Below are 17,920 nucleotides of genomic sequence, written 5' to 3'. Positions count from 1 at the left end.
CTGGCAAAAGAAAAAAACAAAAAACCCAAACCAAACAAACAAAAAAAACTACTAATGGGTTTCAAATAAGGGATAGCTTGAAATGGCTTGGATTTAGTTTTGAGCTGGCTGCTGGGTTGTGACTAGTCTGAAAATGTGAATCATTTTTCCAAGATGTTAAAAGTTATCATGTAGCTAATAAGCTCCAGTAATATATAACTTATATAATCTATATATAACTTAAGCCAAACTGATCTCTGCCCTTTTGATTTTATTATAGTCTTATGTTACAGTGGACCAAGAAATGTTTACTGAGTGAATGAGAGCTTAAAGAAGAACAAAAAGACTAGTAAATAATTACCTGTATAAGAAATCTGAACAAGCTGAGTAAATACCCCCAACAGTGCCTGATGTCTATTTTTCTATTGATATATACAGTGATGAGCTACATATTTACCTGTGTGGTAATATTTTTTTCTTTTTGTCTTTTATTGTATCCTTCTGCTTCCATATCTGTAATATACAAAGCATTATAAAGTTTAAAAGCTTAAAATTTTTCCTAAGTACGGTTTCTGGTTAAAACTGCGCAGGGAACTTTTAGAACTCTCCTAACAATAGTTGGAAATAAGGGGCTCAGTGGTAGAGTGCTTGCCTAACACACGTGCATAAAAGCCCAGGGCTCTATCCTCAGAAACACACACACACACACACACACACACACACACACACAAATGTATAATTTTGTTTCTAATAGTGTGTTAAAATGGTTCCTTCTATGACAGTTTCTAAGAATATAACATGAGTGAAAAGATGGCAAAGATGTATTATGACACCAGAGATAATCTGAACATTTTAATCAAGCATTCTGAAAGTGAGTTAAGATGCAAGTGTTCTACGAACAATAGAGCTAATTATAATAGTGTATAACTTTCTGAGCTGGAGCTTAATAAAATGTTTTTATGTAAATAATATATCTATGTACACAAATGCCATCTATTAGGCCAGCAGTTGAGAGGGTGAAGAGGAAGGATGGTGAGTTTGAGGCCAGTCTGGGGTACACATTGAGAATGGTTCAGGATGTGAAATGCATTGCCAAAATGAAAGTGTTATTACAAATGATACTCTATCCCAAGTTTGTCAAGGGATGTTTGAGTCCAGTATTATTATTATTGGAGGTAAAATGCCGTCATAGTTCATCATGTAGTCTTTAGGTTAAACAATCCTATGCTTCAGGCTTTATTTTCTACCCATTTCGTTCATTTTCTGTAATAAGCAAATGACATAATCTACATGTTTAGCCCAGTACTAATACATTCAATGTTCAATAAATCTAAGGTATATAATAATAAATAATAATAATAAAAAGAATTTAAGATTCCTTCAACATAATATTACACGTTAATGATTTTAAAAGATTTTGGCATGCAAAGTGTTATTAGAAACTCCATATATTAGAATTTATAAATGCTCTCCATTTATGGCTTCTGTCAATGACTGATTCTTCCACAGATTATTTTGCCTACTCATGTTTGTGTATTAGAAGTCATTCGCTGTGACTGATATAGTCACCATGAATGTCTAGTAATTTTAAACTTCATTATCACAACTAGGAAGATAAGTGAGTTGGCAGATTCCCATTTTCCTCTTCCCCAAAGTACACAGAATAAAATTAGAAGTAGTATGCACAGTATGTGCAGACGCAGAATAAGAAGTGCAAAGTGTCATACATATTTAAGCGAGAAGATAAAATTATGGATATTAAATGGAGTACAGTTTATATTATATACCGGACCAGAAAATCAAACTGTCATTGCCAAAGAGTAAGATGAAAATTACAGGACTAAAATCAGTTATCAAAGGTAGAAGTGTAGATGAAATTAGTGGAACATGAGGAGGTAAGAGTATAACTAAAGGAATTAACTGCTCAATGGCTTAAAGCATTATAAAAATCAGATAAAGGGAATTGGACATTATTTCCAGGAGAAAATGAACATTCTGAAACACTTTTGAAACACTGGAAATGTGATTCTTTTTTACATTGTGCTTTTGGATTTTCAACTAAGAAAGTAAGATTTTGATTGGCTAGTGGGGAAGAGAGTTATTTTTGCAGCCATGTTAAAATCCAGGAAGGAATTAACAGGAGAACTGAGCACCTGCTAGGCATCCAAGATTTCTTTTGTATCAAGGTCCCAACTAAGCAATCCTGAGACAACTATCAGATCCAAAGAGGCCTTCCTTACTGAAGGCAAGAGGAGAAAACAAAGAGACACAAAGGTTAATTCAAGAGATGAGACATAAACACAATGAACTCAGTCAGAGCTGTTGAGGCAGCATCATAACTCAGGAGCCCATTTCAGGCACAGAGCTTGTTTCAGACTTACTGGCTCTGTACAGCCTACCATCATATACCAAAATAATTCTTTACCTGCATAAATAAGTTACTTCTCAGTTGTCTTCATAGTGCTGGAAAGACGGTGGTTGTTTATTTGCACAAATAATGAGTAGAGTTATTCTGCTTCTGCATTTTGCACTCAAAATGGAGCAAATTGCTGTTTATGAAATAGAACTGCTCACATAAGGCATAGCCTGAAAGCTATTGTTCTATACACTACATAGTAGTAACTTGGAAGCAGGGCACAGCCAGATTTGTACAAGGGCCCAGTCACTGGCCTAGATAAGTCCATTTTGTTTCTGAATCTATATTGTTTCATCTCCTTCCTTTTGAACTCTCCTAAATCTTCCTTCCCTACAGTTAGTTACTTTGTATCTCAGGAACCATAGATTGTATTGATGGACATCTTAAGACAAAAGAGTAAAGCTACTCTTTAAGCAACAGAGATCTTCTTAGCACCTCTTAGCACCCACTTGCTATTGCCTGTCTTAAAATAATGGTTGATGTAATGGTCAACAAGAACATGGACAGACCGAAATGGCCTGCACTGCTTGTTTCCTTTGTTTCTCTCTGATATAGGTAAAGCACTTTGAAGACAGACTTTTAAGTCAATGAACCTAAAATTCTTCTGGGGGGTGATCATGCTATTAAAAATCTCCTTTCCTGCCTTCACCATTACTTTCTCTGATTGGCTTTCCAGGACCTATGGCAGAGTCTAGTCTATTGGGACTCTGAGTAGCAATTTTTGCCCTAACTTTGATAAAATTAAAAAAAAAGTGTGGATGGGAAGAGTAGGAAAACCACTTACCAAATCTATAGAATTATGATGAGTAGATCATGTCAGTAGATCATGATTTGGGTTGTTAGTGCAAAAAACTGAAAACTGAAAGAATGTTTCTTCAGCCTCCTAATACTTCTTAGGTAGAATTCTCATTTCCCACAAGCTAAGGTAGACCAATAAATAGTGCCAAAATATGTCATATAGAATATATTCATAAAACTTACAAATGACTTAGAGGAAAATAATGTAAACATATTGCCTAATCATGGTTCTTTACAGATCTGCATTCCCTGAGAAAGACTAAATGTTTATTAACTCCTGATTTTACCCAGAAGGCTGCATTTCCCCAATGTACACTCTTATCCTTTTGTTCCTGGTATTGTCTTAATTTAACCTTTCCACCTTACTTCATTTTGGGAATTGTTATTCAATTCATTGCTCTGTGGTAATCAATATCTTGACTTTCTCATTCTTCCTGAAATTTAAGTTTTTTTTCTAAATACTTGCATTCCTGTAAGAGGAAACCTAAAAAATGATTTTACTGGTTCCTGTAAATTAACTAATGTTGTATCTGTGTCCTTTGATCTAAGCTATTCTTGCTTCAATCTCTTTGCAATTATCCTGGGCTCTAAGAAGGGAAAATTTATTGATAAGCATCATTTGTGGCAAACTGCCCCTCAAACAGGCGATATTCTCTTATCATTTTAAAGGAAACAGCCAAACCACTCTGGAGACTTCCTGGCTCCTTCCAGTAATAAAATGATAACAGCTTCTCTGGAAAGTCCTCTAAGGACAATGACTGAGCCAGCTTATAACTTGGGACTATTTTAACTGTGTATACGTTTCTGACTCCTTGCTCCCAATTTTCCCTATTTAACCTGAAGCCAATATCTGTATCCCTGAAGACAACTAAAGATGTTCTGAAATACTGTCTTCCTATGCCTGCCATACAATAAATCTTCTTTTTCTCCCTGTCACCGTGTCTCTTTATTTGGCATAGAGGAGCACATTTCTGTTTGTATTCAATTGCCGTCTCCCTGGTCCAGACTCTCCTTTACCTGGCAGAATTTCCCCTAACCCTGGAAGAAGGACGTGCCATCTTACTTTCTACCACAAGGGGGCAGTTTCCTTTAACACCTAGTTCTTTAGTTTCTAGGGCAAGAACACAAATTCTTAACTGCCATTCACTTAAGGCCCTTCTAGTAGAAGTACACAAAGTAAAGGACACAGGTGTAAGGATGAGTGGAGTGAACACGTAGAATCATAGAGCACCATTTTATAAAAAGCACCATGTTAGTGAATAATAGAGTGAATAAGAAAAAATAAGGTCAGATTGTTGAGGGGCAAATTAAAACATATAATTAGTTTGGACACTTGGGCACTTGAAAGTTGATAGGAATATATCCAGTGCACTTTGCTGTGTATTTTTATCATCTAAGATACTTAAACTAGTTTTTATGTTTCCATTCTTTAAATACTAACTGGAGACCCTTCCCAATTGCAAATTGCAGGATTTCAAGTAAAGCCACTCACTGGGTCTCTAAGTTTAAAAGCCTTATTACTGTATTGCTGGAGCTAAGCAAATTACATTTAACATTCACTCTTCATACTTTCTATTAGTAGCAAAAATAAGGTACTTGTCATACATTTTAATTTTCAAAATCAATTTTGCAAGCAATACAGCTTTCTTAGTTTTTCTTTTTTCATAATGGAATTTAATTGACATTTTATTTGTGTCTCAAGCTATCATACTAAAAACTTCTATTTGCTTTCTCCCCTCTAGCTTTCCCCTACTTCTAAGTCCAGAAAATGCTCTCCTATTTAGAGAATGGGGCCTAAGAAAGCCTTATAGTGTTCTTGATGTTATAAATCAGGTAGTCTTCATGAACATCTTCTTAGAGCCAAAGGGCCAGGGAAAAGGCCACAAGTATAAAGAAATACTGGCATCACCAAACATGTTCTACTGTGTTTTCCCATTTGTGATTTAAATTCCTTCCAAAATATTTCTTATGCAAACAAGAATATAAGTAATATTTATTAAGTATTTCCTATATGCTAGCCAAGCACACTGGAAAAATTATCTAACTACCTTTCAAGTTTGCTGTTACACTCTTAGTCTTCTTGAAGGAGAATTGCAGCAACACTGGGAGTTATTCAGCACTTTTAAGTTAAACCCAGAAAGACTAAAATAATTGAAAGCATTATTCACTTATTGTTAGCCTAGTCTTTAAGTACCTTTAGCTTTCATGGAAATTTTACACACATACCACACCCCTAGACCCCCTAGTCTTCCCTTTTGTTGTTGTTGTTGGGACACATTTTAGAATTCTAGCAAAGTTTGAATTTTAGAAATAAGCTAGACATTTTAAAATATCTTTTATTAGGATTGCATTGCTAATTTACAAAAATCTTATTCATTTATTTATTTTTAATTAATTAATTTTGCTGGTCCTGGGCTTGAACTCACAACACTATCCCTGATCCTCTTTGTGCTCAAGGATAGTGTTACGCCACTTGAGCCACAGCACCATTTCCAGCTTTTTCTGAGTAGTTTGTTGGAGATAAGGGTCTCATAGACTTTCCTGCCTGGGCTTGTTTTGAACCATGGTCCTCAGATCTCAGCTGCCTTGAGTAGTTAGGGTTATAGGCATGAGCCACCAGCGCCTGACAGATCTCATGTATTTAAATTGACATTCACTTAGTTATATAGCCATAACTGATTTAGATTTTCTAATTTGTTCTCTTCAGAAAAATGTTTTCTTTCATATGTATATTTTTCTACCTTCATTAAATTTGATCAGAGCAATTTTCAATGCCTATTGCAACAGTTAAAGAGATTCTTTAAAGTCAATTATGATTATAACTATATTTCTAAAAATTAAAATGAACATGTACTTAGATATAATCTTGGTTTAGTTTCTTTGCTTACTGTTGATTTTTTGTCTTTTTCTTGAATCCATGTTATATTTTGTTGGTGTATGTCTTCTCATCATTATTTTAGCTAGGATTTGTGGTGATCAATTCTTTGAACACTTTCAGGTCCAAAAATGTCTTATTTCAATTGTCAGATAGTCTTTTAGATTATAGTATTCCAAGCCCTAAAATTATTTTCACCTCTGCACTTAAGAAATGGTTTTCCAATGTCTCCTTATATTTGATATTGCTTAATAAGGCTGTCAGCATTGTTCTGTTTATTGGATTTTTTTTTTTTGTAAATAATGCTATTTCTCTTTGGAAGCTTTTAGGATTTTCTTGTCATCAATGAGATACTGAAATTTTACTGATTTTGTTAAGAGCTAGTCTTAGCTTTCTTGCATGGCATGAAGTAGGGCTTCATCTAAGAATCTTCTTTTTTCAGATCCTTGGAGTTTTATTTTTGTTCATTATCTCCTCACGATTTTTTTTTTTTTCAGGCAGGAGAGAACATTTATTACCGAACTGCTGGCCTGTGGCCAAGATGATCCATGGCCGGAGAGAAGGGAGAGACCCCCACCCAGCCCTGCTTTATTTAGGGCAGGGGCAAGGGGTGTGGCCAGGTGGATTAGGAGGTGACCTCAGGGAAAGGGGAGGTAACTGCCTCCAGGTCTGCAGGTTACCCAGGTAACTGGGTGGAGACTTAATGAGGTGGGGGCATCTGTATGTAGCCCTCAGGGAGAGGACCTAACATTCCAGCCTTTTAATAGTAATGAAAAAGGACGAAGACTCTCTCTGGCTGCTTCCTGCTGGCAAGGGGCGTCAGCATTAGGGGTAAAAGGCAGAAATGTGGCCTCTCCTGGAGAAGGCGAGCAGCAGGGTCCCTTGGTGGTAGATGCCAGTCCTTGAATGAAGCCTGGAAGAAGTCTCATGAGGCAGGGGCAGGCAGAAGCGGCAGGCAGAAGTGGCAGAAGCAGCGGACGGAGCGGCAGAGAACCGGAGCAGCAGCAGTTTCACTCACCAGGGTAGACACGTGGTGTGGAGGTGGAGGTGGATGTGGAGGCCAGCAATGGTATTAGTGAAAAGTGCCACGTGGCGACTCGCAGCAGTTCGGTTCGCGGAAAAAGGGCCGTCAGGACTGGGCATACTCCCAGAAAAAGGAGAAAAATAGATGGGAATTCCGCCTGTCCTGACTCTTAAGCCCTTCCCAAGTCACGGCACCATATATGTTAGGTTTTTAAAGTAGGTAGCCGGTAAAGGAGAACGCCACACGGTATTCAGGCAGGAGAGAACATTTATTACTGAACTGCTGGCCTGTGGCCAAGATGATCCATGGCCGGAGAGAAGGGAGAGAGAGAGTCTCCTCACGATTTTTATCTCCTAACTACATCTGATACTTTTCTTTTTTAAAATTTTTTTTATTACCAAACTGATATACAGAGCGGTTACAGTTTCATACATTAGGCATTGGATACATTTCTTGTAATGTTTATTACCTCTTCCCTCGTTCCCCCCTCCCCCTTTCCCTTTCCCCCCATGAGTTGTTTAGTAGATTTACACTAAACAGTTTTGCAATATTGCTTTTGTAATTGTTTGTCTTTTTTCCCTGTGTCTCTCAATTTTGGTATTCCCTTTCAGTTTCCTAGTTCTAATAACTGTATACACGGTTTCCAATGTACTCAAGATACAGAGATAGTGCAGGTACAACCACAGGAAGGGGATACAAGAGGATCATCAATAATAGAAGCTACAGCTTCACATCGCATGTTGAAAGTAATTACAACAATGATATAACAGTCCTTTCCATCACATGGAGTTCATTTCACTTAGCATAATCTTTTGTGTTCATAAGCATATAGCTATTGGGCTCTTGTGATCCTCTGCTGTGACTAGCCTAAACCTGTGCTAACTATTCCCTATGAGGGAGACCATAGAGTCCATGTTTCTTTGGGTCTGGCTCACTTCACTTAGTATAATTTTTTCCAAGTCCTTCCATTTCCTTACAAATGGGGCAATGTCATTCTTTCTGATAGAGGCATAAAATTCCATTGTGTATATGTACCACATTTTCCTGATCCATTCGTCTACTGAGGGGCATTTGGGTTGGTTCCAGATTCTAGCTATGACAAATTGTGCTGCGATGAACATTGTTGTGCTGGTGGCTTTAGTGTGTTCTTGTTTGTGGTCTTTTGGGTAGATGCCCTAAAGTGGGGCTGCTGGGTCATAGGGGAGCTCTATGCTTAGCCTTCTGAGGAATCTCCATACCGCCTTCCAGAGTGGCTGAACCAGTTTACATTCCCACCAACAATGAAGTAGGGTTCCCTTTTGGCCACATCCCCTCCAACATTTGTCATTATTAGTTTTCTTGATGTAAGACATTCTTACTGGGGTGAGATGGAATCTCAATGTTGTTTTGATTTGCATTTCTTTTATGGCCAGTGATGTAGAGTACTTTTTCATATGTCTCTTGGCCATTCTCATTTCCTCATCAGAGAAGTCTCTTTTTAAGTCTTTAGCCCACTTTTTGAGGGGGCTATTGATTCTTTGCGGTTTTGTTTTGGAGGAAGGTAATTTTTTTAGTTCTGCATATATTTTAGATATGAGGCGTTTGTCTGTTGTATGGCTGGTAAAGATCTTTTCCCAATCTGTGGGCTTTCTGTTTATCTTGCAAGTTATGTCCTTTGCCCTGCAGAAGCTCTGCAGTTTGATGAGTCTGATTTGTCCATCCTTTCTTTGACTTGTCGCATTTCTGGGTCTTTGTTAAGGAAGTTTCATCCTGTGCCAAGAGATCCTTGGAATTTTACTTGATTATTTATTTTTCATTTCAGTTCTATTCATTTCTTCTAGAAATCCTATTAGCTGGAGAATTTACATTTTGGATGGATCCTTGAATTCATTTAACCCTCTAATTCATTTCATTGACTCCTTTTCCACTTACATTATGATCTAAGAAAATTGATCAGTTTGATATTTGAGTTTCTCGATTACCCATGGGGCTACATCAGTGTTGCTAATTCTATCTTTAAGATTTTAAAATATTTTTGTTTTATTTTTGTGCCCATCCTGGGGCTTGAACTCAGGGCCTGGGTGCTGTCCCTGAGCCATTTTGTTCAAGACCAGAATTCTAGAGCTTGAGCCACAGCTCCATTTCTCTCCTTTTGGTGGGTAACAGATGAGTATCTCACAGCCTGTCCTGCCCAGCTGGCTTCCAACCATAGTCCTCAGATCTCAGTCTCCAGAGTAGATAGGATTACAGATATGAGCCACTGGCATCCAACTTTAATCTTATTTTTTAAGTACTTTTTCTTTCATGAAAGCCTGCTTTGGCTTCATGAACTGAATAATCTCTCTAAATATAGACTATGTAATTATGTTAGGTTTCAAAGTGATCAGGCACGTGTCTCTGTTTCTTCAGTGTATTATTGGTGTGCCTTTGCATGTGTGAGTAGTTTGATGCTTTTCTTTCATGGTGTTAAACATTTGGTGAATTCTTATCGGATTCAGGCTTAGTTTTTTTTTCTGTTAACTTGTCTGAGAATGCTGTAAGTAAGGATAGTAGCTTTTTACCAGTGACTTTGTGGTTATTGTAGGATGTGCTTTCTGAGTGTAACAGAAGTTGATCTTTTGGGCATAGTGGCTTCCTACATATCACTAGCCATATGTAGCACTGCTCTGAGGCATTGGTTCAGATGCTGCCATTAAGTGCTCTCAAACGGAAGTGATTTGTCTCTTGTGTACAGTCAGCTCTCATTTTATCTGTGGTTAGTAAGACAAGAAATCTGATTCACTTGGATTCCTTATATAAAATGGTGTAGTATTCACATGTAACTTATGCAATGTCCTCTTATGCTTTGAATCATCTTTAGGTTACTTAGAATAGAATGTAAGTGCATTGTAAATAGTTGTCACATGATATTGTTTAGGGAATCATGTACAAGGAAAAATGTGTAGACACCTTCAGGAGTGATACAATTCTCCCTCAAATATTTTTCATCTGTGTTTGCAGATGTTGAATGATGGATAGGAAAGGGTTGACTACATTTAGTTATTTTTGGCTATGTACTTTGGCTATTTGAGGCTGCTTTTTTGTGAAGAAAACAAAAATCTACACCTGCCAAGTGGCTGACCATGTTAGAGCGGGTTCTAGGTTTAGGTATATGGGAATATCCAGACAGGGTAAACTGATGATTTAAATTTCCATGCGGATTGGCCAGTGACCACAGCTTCCTCCTCCTTTCCTTTTATGTCTAAGTGTCAAGTGTGTCAGGTCCCCAGAAGAGGCCAATTAACTTCTGGTTTACCCATATTCTAAGACAGCATCCCTTTATGGTCTTAGGCTAATACAAACAAGATCTCCTGCTAAGCTCTTCAACTTGGACAAATCTTGAATACCAAATTCTATATGCCCTTGCTTGCAAGACCATTAAAACCAAAGCCTGTACTTGTCTGACTCAGTCAACATATTCTTTGATAATCAGAGACACGTAGGGCATGGGTCCAATCAGATCTTCTGTGCTTATGTTCCTGGATTCTAGCTTTCTCTTAGCTTTTAATTAGACAGTTCTATACTGCCTTCAGCACCCTTCAAAGTATTTGTAAAGGATATTTCTGGATGTGGTGATGTGTGTCTAAAGGCTATGCTATTTGGAAGACTGAGGCAGAAGAATCACTTTAGCCAAGGGATTTAAGACCAGATTGAGAAACAGAGTTAGAAACAATCTCAAATAAATACATTTTTGTTATTTTACATACCTTTGTTATCAGTGGAAAAGAGTGATCTGATTGCCATCCTATTAATAGAAATGGATTTATTGCCCTCTCTTCTGCATGTGGTGGTGGGAGTTAGTGAGGGTTAGAGGCACTGAAACTTTTAGATTGCGCTTCCTGTCGATTCCAACCAAATATCTCCCCCTTTTCTCAAGTATTCCCGTTATTTGTTTTTTTTTTTTCTGAATCTACCAATATGGATTTTCTAACAGTATTTTCTTTTACATATTTTGGACAAAACTTCCAATTTAGATTCAATTCCATCTCTCATTTTGTCTTTTAGGCATTCTTTTTTTTTTTTGGCCAGTCCTGGGCCTTGGACTCAGGGCCTAAGCACTGTCCCTGGCTTCTTCCCGCTCAAGGCTAGCACTCTGCCACTTGAGCCACAGCGCCGCTTCTGGCCGTTTTCTGTATATGTGGTGCTGGGGAATCGAACCTAGGGCCTCGGGTATACCGAGGCAGGCACTCTTGCCACTAGGCTATATCCCCAGCCCCTAGGCATTCTTAATAATTTCTTTTTCCAGAGCTGATGAGGTTTTTTGTTGTTGTTGTTGTTTGTTTATTCTTTCATCTATCCTATCAGGGAAGCTGATGGACAGAAACCACTTTATCCAATCTGAAAATATTCATTTCATTTCTAGCAATGTAAACTGTAGCCTTGGTTCCATGCCTGCTTCAGACTCCTAACCACTGGAATTATTGGTGAGCACCACCAAGCCTAGCTTAATGACTTAAGAAACCAAGCTTTGCCTACTGTATCTCATTGTTTGGTCCGTTAATGTAGATAATATAGAGATCTAGCTAAGTCTAGATCTAGTAAATAAATGGAAGACTCCAATAAAGTTATAAAGTCAGTTTAAAAATGAGTAAAATGTCACCGTTGGAGTTTATGTAATCATCATACTGCCAAAACAACTGGATGAAAAGCAAATAACTCAATCAAATAACTGGCTATTTGTTCTATATGATGGTAAACATAGTCATAGTCCATTTAAAAATATTTAGGTGATTGATGGAAAATTGGTTTTTCATCTGGCTTTTTGGTAGGATGCGGAAACAGCTTGAGGCAAATATATATGATAATGAGTCAAATACCTAGAGTCTTTCTTTAGAAAATACCAATTTAGAATGATAAACAGGCAATGCAAAGGGAACAAATTAAATTCCAAAACAGGATATGAGTGTTACTAAACTGTACTTCAGGGTTTTAAAATATCTATAGATTTAGAGTACTAAAATATTGATGTAATCTATTTCGTGAGTACTGAGAATGGGTTATAGAAATTTTAGTATTACTTATTGATTATTATCCAATTTGACAAGTTCTTTAGAGCAAATACTAAGTGTCAGATTTTATGTAGTCTATGGAAGATTTAAAAGACAAGAAAAGCACAATATTTGCATGCAGGTAGTTGACAATGGTGAGAGACTGAAAAACAACTCAATTATGAGAGAATAATTATATGACACATAAGACAATAATGGCACAATATATCACATATGTCATGAGGAAAAATTTGTTGTTGTGATGTGCGTGTGTGTGTGTTAGTCCTAGGGCTTGCACTCAGGCCCTGGGCTCTGTTCCTGGGCTTCTTTTGCTCAAGGCTAGTGCGCTATCACTTGATACATAGCTCTATTTGAAGCTTTTTTGGTAGTTTAATGGAGATAAGTGTCTCATAGACTGCTTGTCCAGGCTGGCCTTGAACCATGATCCTAACCTCTCAGCCTCCTGAGTAGCTAGGATGACAGGCATTAGCTACTGGTGCCCAGCCAGTGTTTTTTGTTTTTTAATGTAGAACTTTTTTTTTTTTTTTTGCCAGTCCTGGTCCTTGAACTCAAGCCCAGGACTGAGCACTGTCCCTGGCTTCTTTTTGCTCAAGGCTAGCACTCTGCCACTTGAGTCACAGCACCACTTCTGGCCATTTTCTATATAAGTGGTGCTGGGGAATCGAACCCAGGGCTCCATGTATACGAGGCAAGATCTCTTGCCACTAGGCCATATCCCCAACCCCTTAAAGTAGAACTTTGATGGACCTTAAAAAATGAAGCTGATGTTCTCCTGTAGGTTAATGGTGATGTTGGAGAAGACAAGAAGATAGTCTAACCCTGCACAGTCTATCTGCAGAATAGATCAAGAAAGTCACTGATGTGCCAGAGCTAGCCGGTATTGAGTAACTAATAATTTACATAGGTTGCAATAAAATATTTGTATAGAAGAGACAAAATAGAAAGGATGCTGAAATATAATTACAAAGGATGTTGGCTATTGAACAAGTTATTAGAACTTTATTTTGTGTAGAGTTGGTATTGGAACAGGGCAAGACCATGATATTTTGGATCATTATTTCTAGCAGTAGCACACAGTGAATAAGAGAAGAGAGTTAGAAGTTCAGCGGTATAGTTAAAGACACTAAAAGGAGATTTTACATTGAGACAATGAAACACATACATGGAAGAAAAATTGAGGAAGTACAATGGGCAGAATTGATGAAAGAATAAAGGAATAATAAAGGCAGAGGATTAGATTTGATGTTAAAGACCTATAATCTCAGCATTTGAGAGTCTGAGGCAAGAAGAGAATTATGAATTTGAGTCTGCTTGGGCTATGTAGTGACACATTGTCTCAAAAAATCCAAAACCTGCCAGTTGCTGGTGGCTCACAGCTGTAATCCTAGCTATTCAAAAGGATGAGATCTGAGGATTGCAGTTCAAAGCCAGCCCAGGCAGTAAAGTACCCCTGAGACTCTAATCTCCAATTAACCACTCAAAAACCAGAAGTGGAGCTGTGGCTCAAAGTAGTAGAGCACTATCCTTGAGTGAAAAAGCTTAAGGTCAGTGTTAAGGCCCTGAGTTCTCAAGCCCTACCATGGACCAAAATCAATCAATCAATCAACCAATCCAAAACAAAATTTAAAAAACCTGAAAACCAAAATCAAACAACAAAAGTAATTTATCAGATTTGGATGTGTTTAATCTCAGCACTTGTGAGGCAGAAGCTGGAGGGTCTAAAATTCGAGCTAAGTGTGTGCTCTAATGTTTTTTTTTGGGGGGGGGGTGGTTGAGGGAGTGGTCCAGTCTAGGGGCTCTGAGCCTCTTTGTGCTCAAGGACAGTGCTCTACCACTTGAGCCACAGCACCACTTCTGGCTTTTTCTGAGTAGTTCTTTGGAGATAAGGCAAGCACTAGGCCATATTCGCAGGCCTTTTCACTAGTCTTTAAAAATAGTTTTTCTTTTTCTTTTTAGATTTGGTTTTACTGAGTAGTCTAGGCTAGACTCAAACTTGAGATCCCGCTGCACTCTAGCCTCTGTAGTGCTGGGATTACAGGAATGTGTTACTATGCCTAGGCTGAGAAACTCAGTCTGATTATCTATCATATTAGATGATGCCTTGAGCATTATAACTACATGATCAAAAAACTTTATGAAAACTTTGCCCTTGAAATCTAAAGCTGAAGGGTAGGGTAGTTGATAATAACAAAAAACAAACACACATAAGAGAACTTTGAGAGAAAAACTATTTAAAATATTTGTGTAGATGACCATCTTGTAGCCAGATATGCAGATCTAGTGATCATCTCAACAATCATCTCTCTCATCTCAACAATCCCTAATCCTAGACTCTGTGCCACAACTCTAGCCTTTTTGTCCTCCTGGTGACCATTCTTTTTTCTTTTCTTTTTCTTTTTTTTTTTACCAGTCCTGGGGCTTGAGCTCAGGGCCTCAGCCCTGTACCTCACTTCTTTTTGCTCAAGGCTAGCACTCTAGCACTTGAGCCACTCTGGCTTTTTATTTTTCCTTTATTGTCAAAGTGAGGGATTACAGTTTCATATGTAAGGCAGTGAGTACATTTCTTGTTCAACTTGTTACTTCCTCCCTCTGGCTTTTTCTATATATGTGGTGCTGAGGAATCAAACCCAGGGCTTCATGTATGCAAGACAAGCACTACCACTAGGCCATATTCCCAGCCCCTGGGGACCATTCTTACTATAATGGGTCTAAATCCTTATTGTTTGTTATTTGTACCATTTCAAACAAGTCTGTAAGCCAGTCTCCTGCTGACCACATAGCCACTACAGTTATACAACTAGCATTTGTTTACTTTTCTACTGCCAAGGTCATTTTTCTTTTTTTCTCTTTTTATTTATTTATTTTTTTTTTGGCCAGTCCTGGGGCTTGGACTCAGGGCCTGAGCACTGTCCCTGGCTTCTTTTTGCTCAAGGCTAGCACTCTGCCACTTGAGCCACAGCGTCACTTCTGGCCATTTTCTGTATATGAGGTGCTGGGGAATCGAACCCAGGGCCTCATGTATATGAGGCAGGCACTCTTGCCACTAGGCCATATCCCCAGCCCCCCACGGTCATTTTTCAAGACAAAATGTTATAAGGAAACCCTAAATTGACTCCCACTTTGTCACAAGATATGCCTCAGACTTCATAGTGCCACACACAGTCTCTGCCACCACTTTAGCCTCATCAGGTGCTCTATTCCTTTGTATATCCTTTTATCATGGTAAACTCACGTACCTCATAGACCACATACATTTGTCTTCCTGTGCCTTTATTACCTTTATGTCGACTGAAATGTTCTTCCTCTCCCTCTCCTGCTTGGTGATGGTTCACCAACCTTGGAAGATTCAGTTTATGCCATCTTATTTATGAAGCCTTCTAGCCATTCTGAACAGTGGGAGTAGAAGGGTCTCTTTCATGTTGGTAGTCCACACTACCCTGTAAACATTTCTGTTTCAAGATGTGGAACACTATTACAGTGTATTTGCTCACTTTTGTTCTTCCGTCCAAGACTTTAAGCTGCTCAAGATGATGATCTGTGTCTTAGATGTTTTTATGTTGACAATCCTCTTGGCTTATATGTTTCATTCAATAATTTAAAGGCATTTAGCATATTCATAAAGCTGTCCAGGCATTACCATAGTCAGTTTTCATTCATTTTTCTGACTAGTTTTTGTGGCACTAGTGCTTGTACCTATGTTAGGAAAGCACTGCCACTGAGCTACTCCTGCCCCAGCCCATGTATTTTTTCTTTGCTTTAAGGTTTCCCTATGTTGCCCGAGCTGTCGTTGAACTTGTGACTCTGCCTCAGTCTCCTTTGTAGCTAGAATTTAGTGATATTTAGCACATCTGCAATGTTGTGGAAACATTATCTCTCTCTCTTTTAAAAACGTCCCCATTGCCTCAGAAGTATGCTCTTACCCATTAAGTAGTCCGTCCTCAGATCTACCTGCTCCACTCCCTGACAAACACTGATGCATTTTGTGTTTCTATGCATTTGCCTATTTTGATTATCTTATATAACAGGTATTAAGTAATATAGTTTCTTTTATCTCACTGTTTCTAATAGCATTAAAAAGTATTAGTTCTTTCCTTTATATGGGTCAATAATACTCATATGCGTATAGCACAATTCCTTTTTGCTATAATGAATGATGTAATTATGAGTATTAATGTGCCTCTATGTGGATGTATGTTTTAATTTGTTTGGCATAATCTTAGTAGTAACATTAATATATCACATTGTAAATCTATCTATCTACCAATCATCTATCTATCTCTGTCATCTTTGTTTTTATTTTAGTTTTTCTGAGACAGAGTCTCTCTTGGGGCACTGGCTGGCCTGCAACTCTTGATTCTCCTGCTTCAGCATCCAATGGGCTGAGGTTACACGTGTGTACCATGACACAGCTCTCTTTGTCTTTTTTTCACTATAATGGCACTATTTGATATTTCCACCAGCAATGTGTGAGAGTTCTTATTTCTTTCCACTCTTGCTGAAACTTTCTATTTGCTTTTCTTTTTTTTTTAAAGTACTGATGAACCAATCCTTGACTTCATGCCTCTTAATCACTCTTTCTCAGAGCTATATACACCCCTAGATCTCTATTTCTTTTCTGATTTTTCTCTTCTCTTCTCTTTGCACCTCTACTATACTTTCCTCCTCTTCCCTCCCCTGCTGTTCCCTCTCCTCTCCTCTCTTCTCTTCTCTTCTTTCTCCTCTCTTCTCCCTTCCCCACCTTTTCCCTAACCCTCCTGCTCATATCTCTCTGAACAAAGTTTTGCCTTGACTGGCCAGAAACTTGTTATGTAGCCCATAATGGCTTCAAAGTCAAGGTGATCCACTGCCTATTTCCAAAGTGCTAGGATTACAGGTGTGGTCCACTGTGCCCACTTTGGGTTTTATTTTGAATATTCTCTTAAATTTTATGTATAAAGAGCTAGCATTATTTCTTTATTCATGTAGATGTATTGGATAATTAAAGCTCACTTAGTCCTACATAGTGAATCCTTTACTCATTGACAGAAACTGAGGTAGCACAAGTTGAGGCCTTATTTCTGTAGCATGCAGGTTTGAGCAGATGTAGCAAGAATGAGAACACTGGCCAGGTTTTCACAGGTGGCTCCAATAGAACTTCTGGAGACCATTTCTTTTCTTTTTTTTTTTTTAATTTGAAGAATGTCATGAAACAAAAGGTTTCATTTCTTGATTTAGAGATTCTTGTGGGTGTGATGTTGTCATTGTGGTTTTGGTCTTAATGACTAAAAATGTTGAACATCTTTTATAGGCTTGAGCATATTTGTATATCTTCTTTGGAGATGATTGCGATTCCTTTATCTTTTTAAAAACAAGATTGTCATTGGATGTTTACTTGTAAAACTCCTTTACATATTCTAACCTCTAAATTTTCACTGGATGGATACACAGGTTGTAGTTATTTTCTTCCTATTTTAGGATGGTATCCTTTAAAGAAAAGTTTTAAATTTTATGTTTTCTTTTTACTTATGGTTTTAGTAATCAAACAAAAATCATTGCTTAATCCAAAGTTAAGAAGGTTTATTTCTACATTTCTACATTCCTTTATTTTTTTTCTAGTCCTGGTATAGAAAAGAAACAAAACACAAAAATAAACACTTCAGTGCCAGGGCACTGTTCCTGAGCTTTTGTGCTCAAGACTAGAGCTCTACCACTTGAGCCACACAGTTCCACTTCTGGCTTTTTGATGGTAAATTGGAGGTAGGTTGAATGGACTTCCTGCCCAGTTTGGCTTTAAATCTTAATCCAGAGACCTCAACCTCCTG

General features: G+C 37.9%; 1 protein-coding gene across 1 annotated transcript in view; it reads right to left on the bottom strand.

The window, feature by feature from the left end:
* The window catches only part of Sel1l2 (SEL1L2 adaptor subunit of ERAD E3 ligase), an 84,934-nt gene that overhangs the window by 65,906 nt on the left and 1,108 nt on the right, over positions 1–17,920 (bottom strand). Inside the window, exon 2 of the mRNA XM_048348779.1 lies at positions 437–492. Within this exon, the coding sequence (XP_048204736.1) occupies positions 437–492 (56 nt within the window). The remainder of the gene's footprint in view (positions 1–436; positions 493–17,920) is intronic.

This window comes from Perognathus longimembris, chromosome 6 (assembly GCF_023159225.1).
Source record: "Perognathus longimembris pacificus isolate PPM17 chromosome 6, ASM2315922v1, whole genome shotgun sequence".
Classification (NCBI taxonomy): domain Eukaryota; kingdom Metazoa; phylum Chordata; class Mammalia; order Rodentia; family Heteromyidae; genus Perognathus; species Perognathus longimembris.
The sequence above is the reverse complement of the archived record's forward strand: the minus strand, read 5'-3'. Positions and strand labels throughout refer to the sequence as shown.